At 38.1% G+C, this 20,295-nt stretch overlaps 1 protein-coding gene across 3 annotated transcripts in view; it reads right to left on the reverse strand.

Moving 5' to 3' along the window:
- The window catches only part of LOC141901022 (metabotropic glutamate receptor 3-like), a 40,879-nt gene extending 37,442 nt beyond the window's left edge, over positions 1–3,437 (reverse strand). For all 3 annotated transcript variants that reach the window (XM_074788078.1, XM_074788077.1, XM_074788076.1), the window contains exon 1: positions 1,726–3,437. In XM_074788078.1, the coding sequence (XP_074644179.1) occupies positions 1,726–3,115 (1,390 nt within the window). In that variant the 5' untranslated portion in view covers positions 3,116–3,437. The remainder of the gene's footprint in view (positions 1–1,725) is intronic.
- Positions 3,438–20,295: the final 16,858 nt, after the last annotated feature.

Below are 20,295 nucleotides of genomic sequence, written 5' to 3' on the forward strand. Positions count from 1 at the left end.
TTTTGATGAATGTTTTAGGTCGTACTTTGTTTTCTTACATAGTATTACAGAAATAACTCATATCTCTCTTAAAGTTTGTTTTGCAAATATTATTCAACAAATCGGTTTTTCAAATACAAAATAGAGCAATTACAAGGCAAGGGATGAGCTCTTCCTGCTTATAATTAAATTCGATTGATTTCGTGCCATATGATGTTGGTGTAAATGACCTGTTGTTATACCCCTCATGTGGGGACTTTCATCAGATTCCAGTTATCGTGCTTTACATACTCTGTTTCCCGATCCCGTTTCAATTCTACATTCACTGTTGTCACACGGGAATAATCAAATCATTCAAAATTAGTTTCGATTCTGCGAATTCTGACCAACCGAAGCCAGCTGATAAAACCTCCGTCGCCGTTTCGTTTCATCATATACTGAGCCTTTTACCAGAATGATACGAGACATTGCGAAAATGCGCTTACATTCAGATGCGTTGAGATCACGTGTTTTGAGACAGAAAACCTTCATCACGATTATTGATAATTGCAATTAGTCCAAACAGAAAACTATTGATAATCTTAATATAAATCTACGAACACGTGGCTGATTGATGTCTGGTTTCTATTCCAACGCATCATTCTAAAGACGAATCACCCCTGGACTATGAGGTATGGCAATCATTGACATCTGCATCAGTTTCTAACACGATATGAATTTACAAACCACATTTCATTAATCACCGTAACAAAACGATTTTACTCAGTGGTTATTGCATCCTTTTGATTTCTCTTGCACCTTCGTAGATAGGTATCTGTCTAAACCCGATGCAACGGCTAATGTGGTTTTCACTAGTACAGTACTTAGCTTGTACAGGATTAAGTTTCAGTTTGATTTCAACGTTTTACCAGCTCTTCCAATTATTCTAGATCGAGCGATTCACTTAAAAAAACAATTAAAGCTTGCGCATGAAAAAGATAAATAAGCGCAGAGACGCATTGGGTTCGATAAATTGATGTTGAATTGATTGTTTTCGATTTTGAGCTGATGTAATTATAAACCTAGGCACCAGTAACGACAACTGCCATTGTCAGCCTGTCTCATTACGACGGGTGGAGTGTTTAATGGCGGATCTACGATTTCCGGGGAAGCAATAATAACGGATACAAACACTTTCCCCTCGGATGATGGTGCGGTAATCGTATTTTCTCGGCACACGTTTCAAGAAAATTCCGTAGGCGACAATGGAGATTGATAGAATTCCACGATTTGTGAATTCATAGTTTGAGGCTAGAGATTCATTAGTAAACGATGTAATTATAACGTAAAATGGTTCCTATCAACTTCGCTTTCGCGTTTGAAACAATTCCATAGATGTCATTATCAAGAGTTATTACAATCATCAAAACGCGGCCCGGCGCGCGTTAGAAAACTTCCCAGGGAAATGATCAAATTGCGCCATCAAACTTAAAAACCATTAAAAATTATAACTTTCAAGTGGAAATACTGAGCCGATATGGGTGATAAATCTAGGATTATTTTTCGCCATAACAATCATAAATGTCTTAAGAACGTATGTGAACTACGCAATGCACACCCCAGAGCTCCTAGTTCCGGTGAATATATTTCAACTCACATTAAACCACATTTACGACTGATTTATAAATCACATAATTTTTGTATACTTTTATATTTTTAAAGGTAAATAAATATGTATGAAAAGAAAACCTTTTTTGAGAAACTTACCGTCAAAGGTGCTGTTGAGAATATATTTCGTGAATAATTCGGTGCCATCAATCGGTTGCATTCGTTCGCATAGCTTGTATTCTCCAGGGCACAGGTCTCTGTGCATATTGTGTAGAGCGTACGCAAAAACGTAAACGGCATCGTATATGAACTGGGCCTTGCTTTCCGGCTGATAAATTCGGGACGTCAACTTTTCGTTTCCCGAACAAACGGTCGTAGTGTTATCATGCGGATGAAACTGACATTCGTGGATATCTTCCCAATATTCAGTGAACCACGGGTTAACTGTATGGGTCCGAGGATGTAAACTTTTGAAGTAAATATCGTTAGACGGTATCGGGTTCGTTTGTAGCTCTATAGTTATTGCGCCTTCGGCTGCTAACTCGTTGCCTTTTACTGGACCTTCTTGAAGTCCCCAACCGTCACTCGCAATCCAGGTAAACTGGTCAGTAACATTCTGTCTGGATGCCGCGTCCAACAGTTCCTTCGAATCCTCAAGTCTGATGAAAAGGATGACGACCTTCGCATTCGGTTTTCGTTGCAATTCGTGAATGATATTATCAAACGTCGAGTCTTTGGAATTAGCGGGAATTTTCACTTGAATAGCTATACAGATATTTCTGGCCCTGGCTTCCGCTGTAAAAGAATCGATGCCTGGCTCACCGTAATCACCATCTGATGCTACTGTTGAGACGTATGTCCAGTTGAAATGCTCAACTATGTCCACCATTGCTTTGGCCTGAAATGTATCGGGTGGCAATGTCCTGGCGAAGAAATTGAAACGACCTTTATCACTCAGGGCTGCACTAGTAGAGGCATAACTTATCTGTGGAATTTTAAAAAGGCGTAGGAGGTTTGCAACTTGTATCGAGACAGTACTGTACGCTCCTCCGACAACTCCGGCCACTGCTTTGAATGATGACTTGGGTTTTGCTTTTGAATTGTCAGAACAGATGAATTCCGATGCGTCTAAGGTGCTCATCGATGCCCGAACGTATTCAAGTGACTGTTCCAGAGCATAAGTTTCTCGAGAACACGTATCCAAAATATTAGCACCTAAAGTTATATTGGTCAAAATATCAGTCCTTGCGTTTATTTCGTTGATCGTGTACAACATAGTTTCAAGACGCTGGATTCCACGTTCGCCATTTAACAGTCCGCATGGTTTGTCTCCCGAGCCTTTCGTATGGACCGGGAACAGACCCCCTAATATAATGTCCCCGGGTATACGGACGGCTTTGTTCGACGGGTGATGCGTATCGTTGCGGTCTGGTTGGCCAGTTTCTAAATCCGTTCGGTATAAGTTCGTTACGCTACTAGTCACCAGTATGCTCGACAACATCAACAAAAACAAAAATCTTGGCGCCATCAGCCTAGTGACCTTACCCATAAAATAAATGAAGATTGTTTTTCCAGCAGAAGCGGTAGAACGCCTTCCATCAACACTCTCTATTTCGCAGACTCTATCGAACTCTTACAGATGTGTGTTTATCTCAACTTACGATGGTCCTATTAGTTCGGCAGCGTGATGGCCAAATATACTCCAGAGTGCGAGATGCAAATATAACCTCATTACGCATATCTCAAATCACAATGATTATGCTAAATATCATCACGTGTCAACTTTCACTACTGCTTTCATCAAAGCAAAACTTTTTTTCTATCGAAAGCTTTTTGTATTTTTCTTCCGCGTAAATGGCTTCATCCAAACGGGACAAGACGATTGACACGCGCGTACCGCTTGTAGATTTCACTGAACGCGTGACTTGATATTTTCCACTCTCTCAGTTTTTATCTCTTTCAACCGCTCACAGTGCCTGCGAGTCGACAAATGAAGACGGACGATTAGAACGAATCAATATGCAGCGGTGATACGCCACCATCGGTCGTTCATAGCGACACGTCTCTCTACACTGCCGGTTAGTCTGAAACGAAACGAATTAATACTTCCAACGTTATTTCACATAGAAAGCGGTGAACCCATAACCATCAATTGAAAACCGGTAATTTATCAATGAGTCACTGATAGAGATTATGGATGCGATTGTCACTGTAATGTGAGTGAATACCGATAAAAAAGCGGGCTTATCTCATCTAGCATGTCTAGCTTATTCTTGTGAATAGATCGTAACTATTTTTCTAATTAGATAATTGGATCCGACTTTATAATGGAATCAATCGCCATTAATTATCAGGAAATCACGGTGTCAGAGAGAATCATTTCTGAAGGGCACAGTCAGATATCCGTTCAATGCCCGACCAGTTCGGTTCGTATTCTTAATTCTATCCGAGCCGAGTTTATCAATGACAGTTCATTAAGACACTCATTATTTCGCCCGATGAACGATCTAGAAATAAAGCCAAACTTTATCGATGTTAATGTAGGCCTACTTTGAAATCAGGCATCCATCACAAACACGTTTATGGTTTTCAAATGTTTAAATGAGCACCACAACATGAGAGTCCGAAAATTCCTGAAGATCACGATTAGGTATAGTCGAAACGTCGAATCAATAAACTATTAGCTTAAAGGGAACTTTTCGGACTTCATCGTTCTCGTCTTATTAGCTTGGTATTCTCTTTATAACGTTATAAAAAGGACATAGTGTATCATCAGTGGTTATTCAGTCTATCTAGGAAAAAATGTTACTGGCTATCACAGAATCATGGAAGTTCGTCGTGGATTATTATTCTGCGTCAGTTTCTACACCACCGCTGATATACAAGGTTAGCATTCGGAGGTAAACAAGCGCGCAGGTTTTTTACGAACTATTTGGCTTTTGTCACAAGCAGTGTACTGATGACAGGTTTAAAAACAACGGCCAATATCCATCAGATATTTTGTTCACGCGAAATCGGCGCTGTCTTCAATTTGGTTACGGAAATTGCAAGAGTTGGCGACAAACACAGATACCATTAGTGAGGAAATAGTTACACACCACCGACATACAAACTGATAAAAATGAAATCTGATGACAATTCATGGTACGTCTGTCGCCAAGTGGCGATCTTTGTTAGCTATCGGTAATGACGGACTGTAGCTTATAAGCCGTCAAATTTGCTCGAAGGGACTGTATCTAAGATTCATTGTCGCGTTACGAATACCACTATATCGTGATTTTTTATTGATTTTTTGATATTTTGAGAAATAAGTAATTAAGTCATCAAAAAGGTGATACAGGGACCGATGAGCCACGCAAAATCCACGCGTTATTTGCTCAAACAAGTCGAACTGACGCCTTTGATGTCTCCATACACCAAATTATAACCTTTCCCAGTTAATCAATCAGCGTTTTGTTGCCACATGGATAAAAACAAATTTTCTAAGCAAGTATAATTAGATTATTGATCGTCGAAATTCTCAGTAATTGTCGTCTTATCAGTAATGTGTAATTCAAACATTTCGATCCCCTTTTCATATAAAAATGACCCAACTAATGTAACGTCAGACTTAACGATAGACGTTTGCAGTAGTTTTGGCGGCGTCGATATGTGACGATATTGAACGGCAGCAAGTGCAGTATACGATCAATTGATACGACGGCTTTATGTACACAGAGTCAACAAGAAAATGTCTGAGAGGCTAATGTCAAAAAGCAACGCCCTAAAATGATGTTAAAATAGTGACAGAAATAGAAGCTATCGCTACCAGCTATAGATAATATACAGGTCGATTTTTCGTAGGCAAATCTGCCATCACGAATAATCATCATATCCTAAACATATTTTCAAAGGAATTATAATTAACCGAATCTTCTATTCCGTTTCCAGAAAAGTTCTATATGGGTAAACTTTGATTAACTGCCAAACGACGAACGCCAACAGAGAGTGAGGAATTTGATTTCCCTTTTACAGCCCCGTTCAATAGACAAAATGATGAACACTTGGTTGGCTTTGATGACGCTATTCCGGCGGAATGTTAATTTCGGTATGTTTAATGGTTTTTGCTAGACATGGTAATCGGCGGTTATGGTGCCACAAAAAAGATCTAGTACAGATTCATTATCGGCGCAATTTTCTCCTTGAAAATGAAATCTGTTCTTCCGACTATTGTTTGGAAAATCCCCAAACAGTCATATCTACAGTATCACTATAGGTGAAGCGAAATAGATTTGATTTGAGAAATAGAAATAGAGGGAGGGACAGAGGGAGGGAGGGAGGGAGGTAGGGAGGGAGGGAGGGAGGGAGGGAGGGGAGGGAGGAGGAGGGGGAGGGGAGGGAGAGGGAGAGGGAGAGGGAGAGGGAGAGGGAGAGGGAGAGGGAGAGGGAGAGGGAGAGGGAGAGGGAGAGGGAGAGGGAGAGGGAGAGGGAGAGGGAGGAGAGGGAGAGGGAGAGAGAGGGAGAGAGAGAGAGAGAGAGAGAGAGAGAGAGAGAGAGAGAGAGAGAGAGAAGAGAGAGAGAGAGAGAGAGAGAGAGAGAGAGAGAGAGAGAGAGAGAGAGAGAGAGAGAGAGAGGGAGGGAGGGAGGAGGGAGGGAGGGAGGGAGAGAGGGAGAGAGGGAGAGAGGGAGAGAGGGAGAGAGGGAGAGAGGGAGAGAGGGAGAGAGGGAGAGAGGGAGAGAGGGAGAGAGGGAGAGAGGGAGAGAGGGAGAGAGGGAGAGAGGGAGAGAGGGAGAGAGGGAGAGAGGGAGAGAGGGAGAGAGGGAGAGAGGGAGAGAGGGAGAGAGAGAGAGAGAGAGAGAGAGAGAGAGAGAGAGAGAGAGAGAGAGAGAGAGAGAGAGAGAGAGAGAGAGAGAGAGAGAGAGAGACCACGGGTATAAGTGGATTTACCATGATTTAACTCGGGGCAGCGAGTGCGTCGTAGATTCCAAATGACTTCACGCTGAGATAGCTTTAATATCGCTACGCCGAAGAAATCCCCGATTATAATCGTTAAATTCCGAGTAATGAGCTGAGAGAGCAATATGATCCGTCTTGCAGCAATCTTCTTTCAAATACGGCTTGTTGGACTCGTCTGGGCTTCAACGGATTAGTTTCTTACGACTATACATTTTCATCGCCCTGCCAATAAACACTGCAGGGGACTTAATGGTCTCAAACACAAACATACATAGATCGTCACTGTTTCATTTTGACTTCATAAAAAAATGACATATATACTGACAAATCAGTTCATTTTCAATTATCTAAAATCTATTCATATTCAAATGAATATATAATCATGGCACAGGTTTCAATCGATACTTCCAAACGCATGCATATGTAATTTTGAGTATATATATATATATAAATATATAAATATGTAAATAAATTAGAATGTTGTTCTATAATTCATTGTTCTTGGTTTGTATCGCTGCATTGGATGGAATTGCACAGGTTTCTAAAAGTACTTACTAGCTTCGTACATTCGGTTCGTTTTATTGGGTTATGACAATACGCATTGCGTGGCATTCCGATACAGAAACAATTCTTCTTCCAATCGCGATTTCCGATCGATGAAATCTATAGCCAATAATTAATGTGACGTAAAGATACACGTAGGTGCTAATTCTGCACTATCATTTGTTCCCAACACATGTTGCTTCAAGACGCCATGGCAAAGTGAAAATACCAACGTGAAAATTATTGATGCGACCACTACTAATATGTATGCATGTTTATCCGTATCAGCAAAAATCAGATCAGTCAATCAAACAATCTATCAACCCCTTTTAGTAACTTCTTCACATCTGACGATGGTCTTTTGAGAACCCGCTGAAACAACGTCCTTTTTTAAGCTTTGAATTCTAACTTTTGATAAATGAATCTCGTTTGAATCGCTTGGATTTTATTTCTATTGTCTATTCTTCCCGTTTGAGTGTGGCTATTCTCCTGCAATCTCGTCTCGGTTTTCAGTATAAAAAAAAAAATCTGTTTGAGTAAAGTCTTATATATCAGCTCTTTTTGAATATTTTCAATTCATTTGTTTTCTCACACGTACCTTTTATCGGGTTACCACAGTAAAAAGGATCGTATCATACATAGCGTGTGAATGTCAAAATACGCAAGATGTTGTTCGGCGCCGAGTGAAAAAGTGACACAGCTGCTCCTGAACTGAACAACTGGTATTAATTGCTGCTGGCTATGTACATGCCGATGATAATGCGAAATTTATATAATATTCACTTATTATTCGATAATTTGCAAATAATAGTGAATTAGTCGCGCGATACCCTATAGCAGCCATGCGGTCATGTGTTTCAGTCAGGTGACGACGCCATGTCGACGGTAGAGGTAGGAAATCGTGATTAGACTAAACCAAAACACTAGCCCCAACTTAGCACGGCCTCTTGAGCTAGAGAGTTGGTTAGCTCAATCACGGATAAGCCGTCTAACCACGTTTAGACCAAAGCCCAACGCACATGACGCAGGGTATGACGGAAGACAGGAGACATAAACATATTTCCGAGCCGAGCGTTTTCCTGTGACGTATGTGCGTCAATACGTTGATACTGTTTTACTGCAGCGTTCGCTCCTGACGGTCGCCTACGTGCACAGCGAAAGGTTTTTTTGGTTATGATTAGAACACAACATTAAATTAACAAAAAGGCTTTGAAAGATATGCGCACGCCTTAGAATTTGATCGAACATGAAATCTACGGCTTTTGCTTCAAAGTTATTAAATATTGCTTATGGAATTCTTATCTCTTTAATTTACCCAAATCGTAGTTCTACCGACATCATGCAATCCGCTTTCAGATTGACTACAAATGCAACTGAACTCCATCAAAGTAAACTGATTATCCCATCATTTTTTTGTTCTATTGGAACATGTTCTTCTTATGATTCAGATTCCCAGGGCGAAGCTTGCTCGTTGTATAGAGCGTGTAAGGATTTTGTTTATAATTCAAGGTGCTGCGCAGTAAACTGAACCTAAAATCAATCGGTTGCTAATGAGATTTTACATGAAAGTTTCCACCATGATATAATAGCTGAGATTTGATTTCGACAAGAGGCTATCAGGAAGAATTACAATCATAACTGTGCCCGAGTTGAAATTGATATCTATAAAAAAGTACTTGATAATGGGTTTAAATCACTTTAAGAACTTAAATGTTTCGTGAAAGGCAACTTGGAAACAGAGTAAACAGAACTGTTATGGTGACATGCACTCACCGAGGAGCAAGCGGAAAACTATTGCAGGAAGAAATTAATAAATCTAATCTGCTATACTCGACATCGGTGAATGTAACCATTGGTTTGTAAATGATGCGAGAACGTTTTTTGCCAGTCGACAATAATTTGCGGGAGCAGTTTTTCAAATAACCACATTAAACAACGTGTGCATCGTTGTAAGTAACGCAAATGGCGCGAGCGTAATGCAATGCGATGCCATTATTTGTCTCAAAAATACATAAAACCCAGTGGTCCGAAAATCAAGACGCCATAGGACGAACTAAGCGTCAGACGCTTACCTAACAAGTTTATAGATTTGATGTTTTATCGAACTAACAAGTTTATAGATTTGATGTTTCATCGAAACTAACGCTATAACAATGGTGTTGATTCAGAGAGGCAAAATGCGTACACGGAATGGTGAAAATTGACGCAATATCGTGCAACCTTATGTAAAATATTTCACCATTGGGAATCGCAGTTGTGGCCACGCTTATATCGCGGTGACTCTTAACTAATAGTGTTTTCATGTTTGCCTTGGTACCGAGTAATAACAGTTGCACAAAACCCCCGCAGCATCTCGGAACTCGCCTGATAAGCAGCTGATGCGGTCCTCCTAATATCGCACTCCAAAGATCGATCCCATATTACGAATGAGTTGTGACAAGTTTCTACGCATAAGGTGCCTGCAGGTTTTACTATGTACATGCAGTTAAGTACCTCTCATCAGAAGGTCCCGGTATAACAATTTCAGGTTACGAAAAACACTTCTGTCGTCTTAACGTTCTTGTCATTTTTTATGAGATTTTTGTTTATCTGTTTGACCGTAACAGAGATATCGTGAGAAATCAGCATTCCCATTACAAATCCAACATAACTATTCTACTTTTCTACTTCGCAAATTGCATTTACGTTATTGCTACCATTATTAGTGTGTATTCATGTAATTAGGTAATTACTTCTGTTTGTGTATTTTCAGTTGTTAATCTTCTGCTGAAATTGTACGACAGAAAATGGGTTTTGCGGAGTTGGGATGGGTTTTACGGTCGTTTGAACGAATTTGCCAGGGATGGATCAGTTTAACCATATTTATATCGGATGTGAAGTGTCTGTCATAGCGATACAGAATTGATTAGCGAATATGCCAGTCAATTTTAGTGCGGACTGTATCATATTTCATCATATATCACTTCGAATAATCGAGCATGATTGACCACTGTTCATACCAGCCTGTCGGTGATAGTACATACTATTGCTGATGTAACGAGATTTCATTTCGTGCGTGTATAATTCCAATGGCCCTGTGCGGGATTCCAGATATCGGTGTAAACTCTATTTGCCTACGCTAAGGTCACTTGTATAAGCGCACAAGGGTAAATCAATTTATATATCGAATATAGTGATAGATAGTTATATAGATTGACACTCTCATCCTCTGGCCCTCTTGCACTATTAACTATTAACACTAATATAATCAACTCCGGTCATGAGGATTACCAAAAAAATTCATTTTTCCTAAAGGCCTACTTTCGTATCATCCATACAACTATGGTGGCTGATAAGGGCCACATGTATTATCTTTGATGTGACTTCGATCATGAAAAAACGCAAAACGAAACTTATGGAAAACCTAGGTGTTGTTTAATGAGTTTGTAATCAAAATTGGGACGATGAAACATCAAACACTTAGAAAAGCTGCGATCATACGGAGCCGATTTGGACCATTCACTCATGTGATCGCAGCTGTGGGAAATATATTAATGTATGGATTTGGAGTTCTATGAATGAGTGTTATGAGTGTTAGGTTAGGTTAGGTTAGGTTAGGTTAGGTTAGGTTAGGTTAGGTTAGGTTAGGTTAGGTTAGGTTAGGTTAGGTAAGTGAATGTTTTATAATGAATTTTTTTGTGAAAAGTGGTCTATCACCAGGGTTAGCTTCGTTCGAAGGTCGCGCTATCGCTTGGAAATATAGCTTTTGAATCACTGTCTATGATAATACCTTATTTCTACCTTGACAGCATTATCAGATCCGGAGTTTGACAACAGCGTTCTTACTGAGGAAGCTTTTGATGTGGCGAGAAATTAATTTCCTAAGTCTGTCAATTGCGTGAACACGGTGATGAACACGGTGACCAACAGTCTCGAGTTATTTTTGTATCTCGGTAATAGGGTTTCTTGAGCAGATGGATAATTCGTGGTGATAGCGACGTCTTTCGCAGCGCCGTTTCGGCCGTATCACAACACCGCATGGATCCGCATCATTACGGCTACTTTCACATATAAAGGATATCTAATTAAGTAGGGCGTTTTATCAGAAATACCGCCTGTCGCTGTACCAAGAGAACTGTTCCATTGAACGCATTCTTCACGGTCAAAGAAAATGAATAGGGATAGTCTGGACATCGGAATAGCTATTGGCGATTTCTAACAGACCCGTGGTTATTTTGCTGTCACGCTATATCATTTTAAAAGAAAGTATTTTTGCTAATGAATGAACTACTAGAGTTATACTCCCTCCGTCTTAACTAAAATCGTATCAATTATAACATCAGCATGATTTATGATTTATTAGCACTTCTATTGGGTTGACATATAGATAAAGGAAATTGGAAGAATTAAAAAAGGTGATATATACATATATATATATATATATATATATATATATATATATATATATATATATATATATATATATATATATATATATATATATATATATATATATATATATATATATATATATATATATATATATATATATATATATATATATATATATATATATATATATATATATATATATATATATATATATATATATATATATATATATATATATATATATATATATATTATTATTATATTATTATATATATATACGAAACACAAGGCTTACCTCACCGCTTGCAGGTGTCACTATGATAAATTTCCTGCGCTTCCTAATGGCTTACCATCGCGACAGGAGTATGGGCGGTTGATGCGTCAAGAACACGCAAACCTAGGTGAAGGAATCAGTGTACAGTGCCCTTAATAATTAATATTCATACATATACACGCATTTATACATACAGATACACAATGAGCCACTGGAGCGCGGTTGATGTTCGTGTCTTTTACACCACAAAGCAACTAAAGCAATCAGCACAGCAACTTACTTTCTTACGCCGTAAAAACCGTTACGAAAATGTGTTCAAATATATAAGATATGCGTTTTTATTGGGGGTACTGTTTGTACTCTAACGTCAACAATATTGCCGTTTTAAAATAACAACTGCAATTGTGAGAAGGGGCGTTTATTTTGTAATAAATTAGATTTCATGGCTCATATTTTCTACATAATGAATTTTCATGCATTTTCATTAATGAACTAATATTGTGTGACGATTGGATATTCAGTGCGTCGGTCTTTGATGTTGGGACTTCAATATTTTCAAGGTTTCAATAAATTTCATGCTAGTTTTCTTGTTACAAGGCATGTATTTATGAGAAAATTCGAAAGACTGCATGAACAGGTGAATTAGTACGCGACAACCAAAATATATATCAACTTATACAAGGACGGATTAGATAATTAAATCGTCTTTCGTAATTCATCAGTTATTTGGGTAATGTGACATTGTACATACTAACCTTATTCTACAATGAATCCTATATGACGATGAAATACAGCACAGGAAACCAACAACACCAGGCATCATTTCGATGTTCATTATTTTGTCGATCTAGTTATTAATGAAAAGAGGTCAATTGTCTTTTCATCATAAATAATGGATGTTATACGTTTTCATTCAACGAATGTTTATATTATGAACAACATGCGGTCGAGCTAATGACAAAGAGTTCATTATTTCTACGTAGGCGTCCTGGGGACGTATTCGAAAAAAATGTCGATGTTAATTGCGAATTGGTTTTCTAAATCAAACGTAATTTTTGAAGTTTAATCTGAATATACCTCAAAAATCACTGTTAACTGATAATGCCAGTTCATTGTGAGTAAACTAACTCGGAACTAACCTCGAATTCTTTTTGTTATGAATATGTCCCCGGGACGCTTCCATAGATTTTTATTTCTGCATTTAACAAATGTTAATTTCGCAAGGGAATTCAATTGCAAAGACCGTCTGGAAATCTTTTCTGGTCTTTATTTAGTTATTCAATCGAATTTTGATGGTTTTCCACGACATCCCAACGTTTACATTTCACTGTAAACAGAAGAGTCTTCTTTCCCATTCTTAACACTCGCCTTATGACTGTTTTTCAGTTTTATAACCGTGCATGCTATACATTCCAGTATAAAGACAGCTTTTCATCATCTACAGGTTCAAAGAATCACCACCGACAACATTCCTCGCGAGCAACGAATTTAATTCTGCCATCTTCGGCTCCTTTATTCAAACTTACCAAGAAAATGTGAAACACTCGGATATTTGATATCTGCGACGCATCGATCATATTTGCCTGACATGACTGTGTTGTTCTGTTTCTTTGGTTAAGGCGATCTTTCATTCAGTTGTAAAATGCTTAATTTGAGTCCGATAAGAAAAGCTAGACAAAAAAAGGAATTAGTTTGTGAATAAAAGCAGAGAGCATATCTTACGCATATCAATTTGTATATCGTGTGTATTTCAATATTCACGAAAGTGCACTTTTTATATGGTGCACAGGCGAAAGGCGCTCGGTTGAGTAGGAGTCCTGTAGTGCTCTACGGAATCCAAAATTAGATGCAGATGAACAAATTCACGAACATTTCATATTGGAATGATAACTCTTTGCTTCATTTTGTGGTTATTTGGCCTTGAATCAAGAATATAGGTTTGACATATTTTGAACGAGAACTTACGAAAAGTGACACAAATACGTGAATCGATGCTCAAGATTCATCAGGGAGGACCCCTTCCTCCTCCTGCAGGGATTCGAACCTGATGGCATCGAGACTCGCCACGGTACTGCCACACTACCCTCCAGGTACATGGACAGCTTAGATGATGTCATTTTTAGCCAATCAGAAATCTTGTTTTACGAGAACTTACGAAAAGTGACACAAATACGTGAATCGATGCTCAAGATTCATCAGGGAGGACCCCTTCCTCCTCCTGCAGGGATTCGAACCTGATGGCATCGAGACTCGCCACGGTACTGCCACACTACCCTCCAGGTACATGGACAGCTTAGATGATGTCATTTTTAGCCAATCAGAAATCTTGTTTTACGAGATCTTACGAAAAGTGACACAAATACGTGAATCGATGCTCAAGATTCATCAGGGAGGACCCCTTCCTCCTCCTGCAGGGATTCGAACCTGATGGCATCGAGACTCGCCACGGTACTGCCACACTACCCTCCAGGTACATGGACAGCTTAGATGATGTCATTTTTAGCCAATCAGAAATCTTGTTTTATTTGACCCGAATTTTCTATCTATAGTTTATCCGTTAAATTTGCCTCAGCGATTAGACAAATGATTGGTGCCGCAAGTTTTATTGCATCAAACCTGCGCATGTACCTGCGCGACCAGTCTAGTGTGGCAGGGTTACGTGCCGTAGCTAAGTCTAAGATGCCATCAGGTTCGAATCGTGTGAGGATGGGGAGGACCTACGTCAGCCCTTAATACGGGCCTGTAACAACATATCATTGATTGACACTTTTTAAGTTATTCTACCTTAACATGTAATCGTTGTTAAGACAAATCTATCGTCGTTATATGAAATTCGTTATACGGGCCAAATTCATTTGAACATATATATGTGTGTATGTAGTTACGTTACTAGATATTGAAGAAATGCTGCTTTGGGTGTGTACGCATAAAATATATTGATGTAAAGATATACACCTGCAGGGTCTGTTACCCACCATTAAAACACGAAAGTAAATTGCTGCCCACATTTCAGACCCAAGTCGATGATTATAGGTTATTGCACACAATTTTGAATGTTTCATAAAATTGCTTTAATGTGTTTAGAATTTCAATTCACGTAACATCATCATCTTAGTATACAAATACTCAGTTAAAAATATAGAATGGTTTTTATCCAGCTAAAATGGACCAATTGATGCTTCTCGATGTAACCGAGTCTGTGTATTGGGAATTACTACGTTACCAGAGGACAATGACTATTTTCGTAGGAGTGGCAATCAAATGCCACGCTGCAACTGAGATTCATATTGTTATTATATACAGTTGCACCGGAGAAATTCATTTTTGCCTTTAGCATCGATGGTTTTTAAGATGACAAGCGCGCTGATCAATTCGGTCGAAAGCTAAAATAAATCTTTAAAAAAACATCAGTGCTGGATAACCCCCAAAGGCAATTCAGTATCAGTACCCGATTAAGCGTCATTTCATCGATAACTAAAAGAGCTCATTTCAAAAGCAAACTACATTTATAAAAACATAGAATACACGAATCCTTTATCACCGCCATTTTGATGCAAGTATGATATAATTTCACCGATGATTTTCGGCTAATTTACGGGTGTTGCCACAGATTTCAGACGGGCTTTACATTTCAATGTAAAGTACTGGTGAGCTCGCATTAGGATTGCAGATAGGTTTAGGGTACTTCAAAAAATCATTGTCACTCGAAGTCGCCCCTAGTTTGACATATCAACTGCAACAACTGTGGTATACGTTCAGCTTAGACAAGTGATGAAATATAGTGGAATTTGAGAAAGAAGTAATACAAGAACGATGTAATTACGATTCCACTCTTTTACTGCCGTTCTCGTTGTTCCGGGTAAAACTTGAAAGACAACGACAGGGCCTCATTTCCGTTTGAAAACATGAAAACAAGACTAGATGAGAAAGGAATTTCGTGTTTGAGAATAATAATTGACCGCTTCGTCGTATTGAGTCACTAGTTAGTTTGCGGCATTACTTACTTTACTGAAAATTTTATCAGCCAAGATTTTTTACATCATTCCAAACTTGTTGTGCGAGGTGTGTTGTTATTGTTGGACCCCTTGGATGAGAGTAGCTATTCCACTTGGTAAGTAACAGTAATTGTTAATTGTTTAGTCAGATTACTGAATTCGGTAAGCTTATGTTAAGAAATAACAATCTGATGTTAGAAAAGTGATTCCAGTAGCGACGAAACTACTTTTTAACGTGAATAATGTCGGAATTGTGTATCATAACAACCTTTGACATTTTTAGCTCGTATTGATTTTTACTTGACTGCTTCCAAATTTATAAATATCCATCGCGACGAAGCTTTTCCATCGATTCGGTGTTTGATTTACATAAAAAGCAACGTTTATCTAGCTAAGCATCAATAACAAAAGACCTTTCGATATCCATTTTATGAACGCTTATTATGAATATGAGGATTTTGAATTCCCTCTTCAGTAGATAATGCATACGGCACTCTAGGGTCATGTTCAAAGTAAATGATCTTTGGCTGTGATAAAGAAGGGATTGAATTTTCATTTAATGACGGTAGCATCGATCTTCATTATTATGATGCAAATGCTGTTCTTAGAAGTTACGTAATCTCGGATAATTAATTAGAACTTGTACATAATGAGTTTATACTTTTCAAGCGGATTACAGGGCATTAGTGTTCTGCTTTGACTGGTAAGAACGTCCGTTAGATGTGACGGGTTCAGCATTTATTGGGCCAAATTATAGTCTATCATCAGTAATAGGATTGAGATGGGCTGTAATTATTGACTATTTCTCCATCATAGACCGTGTCCGATGTGTAATTTCTTGACGTCAAAGGAATTACATATATACATTGTTGGTATATACTTTTGTTAATCTTCATCCGACGTGGGATTCGTCACACGCATTCGTGCTGTGTTCAAAACAACACTGGCTTGCAAAATAGAAATTCTAGAAATTGTCTAGAATTATGCCGTTTTCGTGTCAGGGTCATATTCAGTCGACGAAAACTTGATTTTATTACGGATCGGGAGCAATATTGTATAGACGATTGAAACTATTCATACAGATGAAATTGCCATATGTTTCATCAACCGTGTATAAATATGTTATAAAATTGCAGGAACTCCAGCATGAACATGTATTTTACTCGTAAACTAACTAGTTTGTCAAAATTCTTATCCAGAATTACTGTTAAATGATCTCAATCATCGTCTCATTATTTTCATTGTAGAATAGATCAACAGAATAAGTCATTGAAAGCTATAATTTTTCAACACGAAGAAAAATCAAATTTTCTGTTTTATCCATTAACGATAGGTGACATGGTATCACAGATATGTATATCAGATGTGTACAGTTACTTTAAAAACCAGATCGTTACTATATGTAATGGTGACTGAAATTTGCACCAACGAAGAAACGATGAAAGCCAAGAATGAAGATGGGACAGATTAGAAATTCATGTCGTTACAAATGTTGTCTGTCGAAACTGGGTTACTGGTATCTTTACGCAACAAGGTAATGCAAACATGAATAGTCGCGAAGTATTTGCCATTCAACGCAGAAACCGTTAGAGCCGTCCATCGCTTTTTATTTACATACAAGAAATATCGTCAATATGAGAATTGAATTACTTTGGCCAAAGACTTTTCTCCTAATAGGATATCTAATGAAACTCGGAGAAGTCATTTATCATCGTTCTCTATGACCCGATGTCGTTTTGTTGACTACAGTCCACCCAAACCAACTAATTTACCAGTTACAATGAAAGCAAGATTGGCAAATCACTAGAGATGCTTGAACGTTGTGGTGAAACCTCACTGAACAAATTTCAGATATAAACCTGAGATGACACAAAGGGTTTGTAACGATTATATGCATCGTCAGTTACAAAATCTCCTAAACCAAATGATCAAAGATTTGTCCACGTACAAATTCAATTATTAACAATTCTAGGAATATCTAGAAATGCACACTTAGAAAAAATGCGAACTAAAAAATAAACGTCTCAAATCTATCTTTACAAACTCGAGGCATCGTTACGGATTTGCAATGCATGATGAATGTTGTGTTGGTGACAAGTCGGTAATAGAAGATAACACCTAATTGAATAAGACTGTCATCCAGAATAGTTCCAGATGACGCAAGATAAAAATTAGTATACACGGAGAGCAAAAGGTCTCAATGATTTCTGGTTGCACGGTGAACATCGATTTATTCCATTCACACCCTTTAAAGAGATGAAAAGACACAATGATTCGAAATTGATTTTTATACTCATGTCATCTACAATATGTTCTTTGAATATATAATATACTATAAGTACAGAACTATTGAATTCATTGCGGTTTTTTTCTTTCATTTTTGAAATGGACAGGTGCAGCTACTAATGACATTCAAGACACTGACATCAGAGAATTGCAGTTATTTTGTGCAGATGCGAGAGATATGAAGATCCTTTATCTATAAGATCAAAAAGGACTCGGCTGAGTTCATGGCATTTCTCTCCTTTTGTTCTTCTAACGACCAAATACTGGTACTTTCGACGTGCACAAAGAGGGTGAATTACCTTCTCTTACACTGCTGACAAAAGACATCACCGGACAAACGAAAATAGACACGCTATTATTACCATCACTTCGCTGAGCTCAAAAGGTATATTTATATTCTATCTCGAACCAGTACCCGGGATGAATTTGTGGGCGCGTTTGAGCGTGAAATTGTTCAACGCATACGCATACGAATCTTGATGAAATGATTGGGAAATAGATTAATAGTAAAGTAAATGCACGAGACACGGGTAAACTACGACTCTTCAAAATGAAATAAATCGCAGGACAATATTTGCAATTTAAGCAATTTCTTATTGAAACGATGTCGCCCTTACATTTACCATGTGGTGGTACTGGTAATTGTTAATTGGGGCATGATTCTATTAGTCGATATTCTAGAATCCATAGAAGACATACATAAAACATCAATTTTGTAAATAATTGAAAAAACCTAGGTGTCAAGAAGTTGTTGAGCGTATTCTTTTTTTCATAATCGTTGGGAATAAATACATGTTTTGTGTAGTAGATTCATTACTCTTGTAGAACCATGGTTTAGTCTTGTAACTATTCCTAAACAAGGCAGATGACAGGAGGGAAGGGTTACGGCCGAATGGTAGATTTTGCACGTTACCGCGGTGTCAGAAAGACGACCATAAGATTTATGAGATCAGGTAAACGAAGATTACGTCATTAATCAAACGCTCGTAAAAACTCGGTGTAAGTTAGGTCAAATGTTACAGTATAACTCGTAGTCTTATTCTACGATCAATCACTGTTTACTCGGTAACAAATATCAATAGTTTCAGTCTGGCAAGCGATAATTTATACCGCGCAAAACGAAATGATTTTAAAGATTCAGTATGTTTCTATATTTCCAACCAATAACGATACATCCTTAAATCTGTCTCTGATTTCGAAACTTTACGTACCTAATCGCCGATTCCTCTTAGAACTGAAAACTATTTGAAAGGTCTGTCCTTTGATTTTTCTGTGAATACTGTCAGTAAACAATGCGCATCTCATGTTGTTTTAACGCATTTCTACTTTGTTTTGAAATTAGCTTTTCGAATCACGTCTGAAATCTAATCCCCGTAATTGATTTTATGGCCCAATCGAAACTGTGCATCGGACCTTTCGATTTTGAATAATTCCAATTTACGTGTAGTATTTACGGATTCAATCGGACCTCTTATCAACGCGCTTGAGTGTTTAGGGTGCATTCTCATAATGCGCTAAACTTACTCACGAGGATTGAACGACGTATTCGAATTTCCATAAGTTATTCTCTCCAGAAACGCTCCGCAAAGTAACTCTTTTGACAGGAATAAGAAAAAGAAAATGTGTTTCGATCACACACGATTCAGCAACTTAAAGAGCTAGCAGTAATTTGTCTGAAACACCAGAATTCACCGAGTGTTTTCTCGCTGATTGCACGAAAGTAATATTAAAAGCTTGATTAGCATTGCGACACCACGAGGTCGTGCGATTGCTCGTTCAGGATCCAGTTCCACAGTCATGAGTTTGAGTTAATTCTGTTTTCAAGAGTCAATCTTAATTCAGAACTGTGGAACTTGTTGAGGACACAAAATGACTATACTTTTGAAAAATATTTCAACCAGTAGATTATTTTATTGCAGATGGATCGAGATATAATCATCATGACATTTAATAAACAGATGATCAAATAATAATTTGATAACGTATCATCATTTTTCTCGAGTAGACACAGACACCTGTTCGAATTAAAGTAAGTAATAAAACTGATATTTAGCAATTTACAATAACCACGAGACACGAAACAGTCCAAGTGATATCAATCATAGATCGATCAACTCACCGCAGCTGGTAGCGTCTACGTCGGCTCGGAACCTTTGCCCGAATGGCATACGTGGCGATGAAATTCATTTTCTTTTGCACCATAAACTCCCATCTAACCTAAGAATACGATATACGGTTGTTGATTTAAATCAAGATAGTTTTCAATTGGCCTTCATTGATCCTAACAATTCAATTTTAGTTAATATCGCAATTATTTAGTTAAT

This window comes from Tubulanus polymorphus, chromosome 3, assembly GCF_964204645.1.
Source record: "Tubulanus polymorphus chromosome 3, tnTubPoly1.2, whole genome shotgun sequence".
Classification (NCBI taxonomy): Eukaryota; Metazoa; Nemertea; class Palaeonemertea; order Tubulaniformes; family Tubulanidae; genus Tubulanus; species Tubulanus polymorphus.